The sequence below is a fragment of the Solanum verrucosum genome, unplaced genomic scaffold (assembly GCF_900185275.1).
Source record: "Solanum verrucosum unplaced genomic scaffold, falcon-dt-bn FXZP01000278.1, whole genome shotgun sequence".
Lineage (NCBI taxonomy): Eukaryota > Viridiplantae > Streptophyta > Magnoliopsida > Solanales > Solanaceae > Solanum > Solanum verrucosum.
The window spans coordinates 6,489,877-6,491,177 of record NW_026020332.1 but is presented as its reverse complement, the minus strand read 5'-3'; the positions used below and the strand labels follow the sequence as shown (position 1 = coordinate 6,491,177).

General features: G+C 31.6%; 1 protein-coding gene across 1 annotated transcript; it reads right to left on the bottom strand.

Moving 5' to 3' along the window:
- Positions 1–249: 249 nt before the first annotated feature.
- On the bottom strand, positions 250–630 carry LOC125836323 (uncharacterized). The gene has a single exon (XM_049515507.1). It carries the CDS (start codon positions 628–630, stop codon positions 250–252), a length of 381 nt encoding a protein of 126 aa, XP_049371464.1.
- Between the last annotated feature and the right edge of the window lie 671 nt (positions 631–1,301).

Below are 1,301 nucleotides of genomic sequence, written 5' to 3'. Positions count from 1 at the left end.
GTCTTAAATTTAAAATGTGTATAAAGTTCCCTAAATCATGTGTCTTGAATTTGCAAATAGGATGCAGGAATTGAAAAACTTACTAAATATCATGCCACACAAAGTATCATGACCCATGGATATTCAAATTTTACAATAAAACATGATCAAACGCCTACTAAATATGATAATGGACCAAATAAGACACTTAAATTGAGACGGACAGAATGAGAGGAAAGATTAAATAAGCGATATCTGATATAGGTACCTTCATTTCTGGTAGCCACCACTAATAGCATTATCATCTTCCTCAACTTTAGCAGTTAAATAGGGTTTCGGAAAATCATCAATATCAAATGTCTTCTCCTTCAACATCTTCTCAACATCCGCTTTTTTAAGAATAGTGCGCCTTATAGGAGGACGATTACGCCGCTGGTCACGAGAGAAGTACTTGATATCATATACCATATCAGGATTTGAGTTGGGGATTATAGCTTGAGCTTGTGCTGTAGCAGGGCAGGTAACTCTGTACTCTGTAGCTTTTGGTACGGCAGATACATATTCTGGACTCGATTGAGGCCCTGTGATCTCCCATGGCTTCTTCAAGTAGCGTTTTAGAGTTTGGATAACTGATTTTCCTGGATATGCCATTGTTGCAAGTTTTTTTTTGTGTGATTTCGATTCGCTGCGAAATTGCGATTTTGTGTTGGAGAAGAGTAGGTAGTTCTAGAAATGGAAGTTCTTTCTAGAATTCTCCTTACATTTTTTTTAAATTTTTTTTAAAAGGAAATTCGTATTAATGTTTTCGGTTAATTTGGCGGGGCACGTGTACATATATAGAAATTTAGGGGGTTATCATGAATGAAAATTCAAATTTTCTAACTGATAAATGGAAATACCTACCTATTCAAATATATTTATTTTTAGTAAAAAATTTAAAAATTCATAGGGTAAGGAGCAAATTACATCATATCCCTATTTTTTTTCAATTTACAAAAATTCCTTAAAATTATTGTCATCCGAATACATCTCATTCTTCCGGATACATCACAATTGATACATTATACAACTAGTTTGTTGAAATTAAAAAGGAAATTAAATATAAAATTAAATGTCAGTTCCACAAATCATACAAATTAAATTGATGTCAATCTCTCCCAAATAACAACTCCAAACAATTCAAATTTCAAATTTTCTTCTCTCAAATCGTATCAGATTTTTTTAAAAGTTGACAATTTTATATAGTTATGTATCATATACAACAAAAAACTATGAATATGATATACACTGATTATTTATAAAACAGTGTTGCAGATACTTAA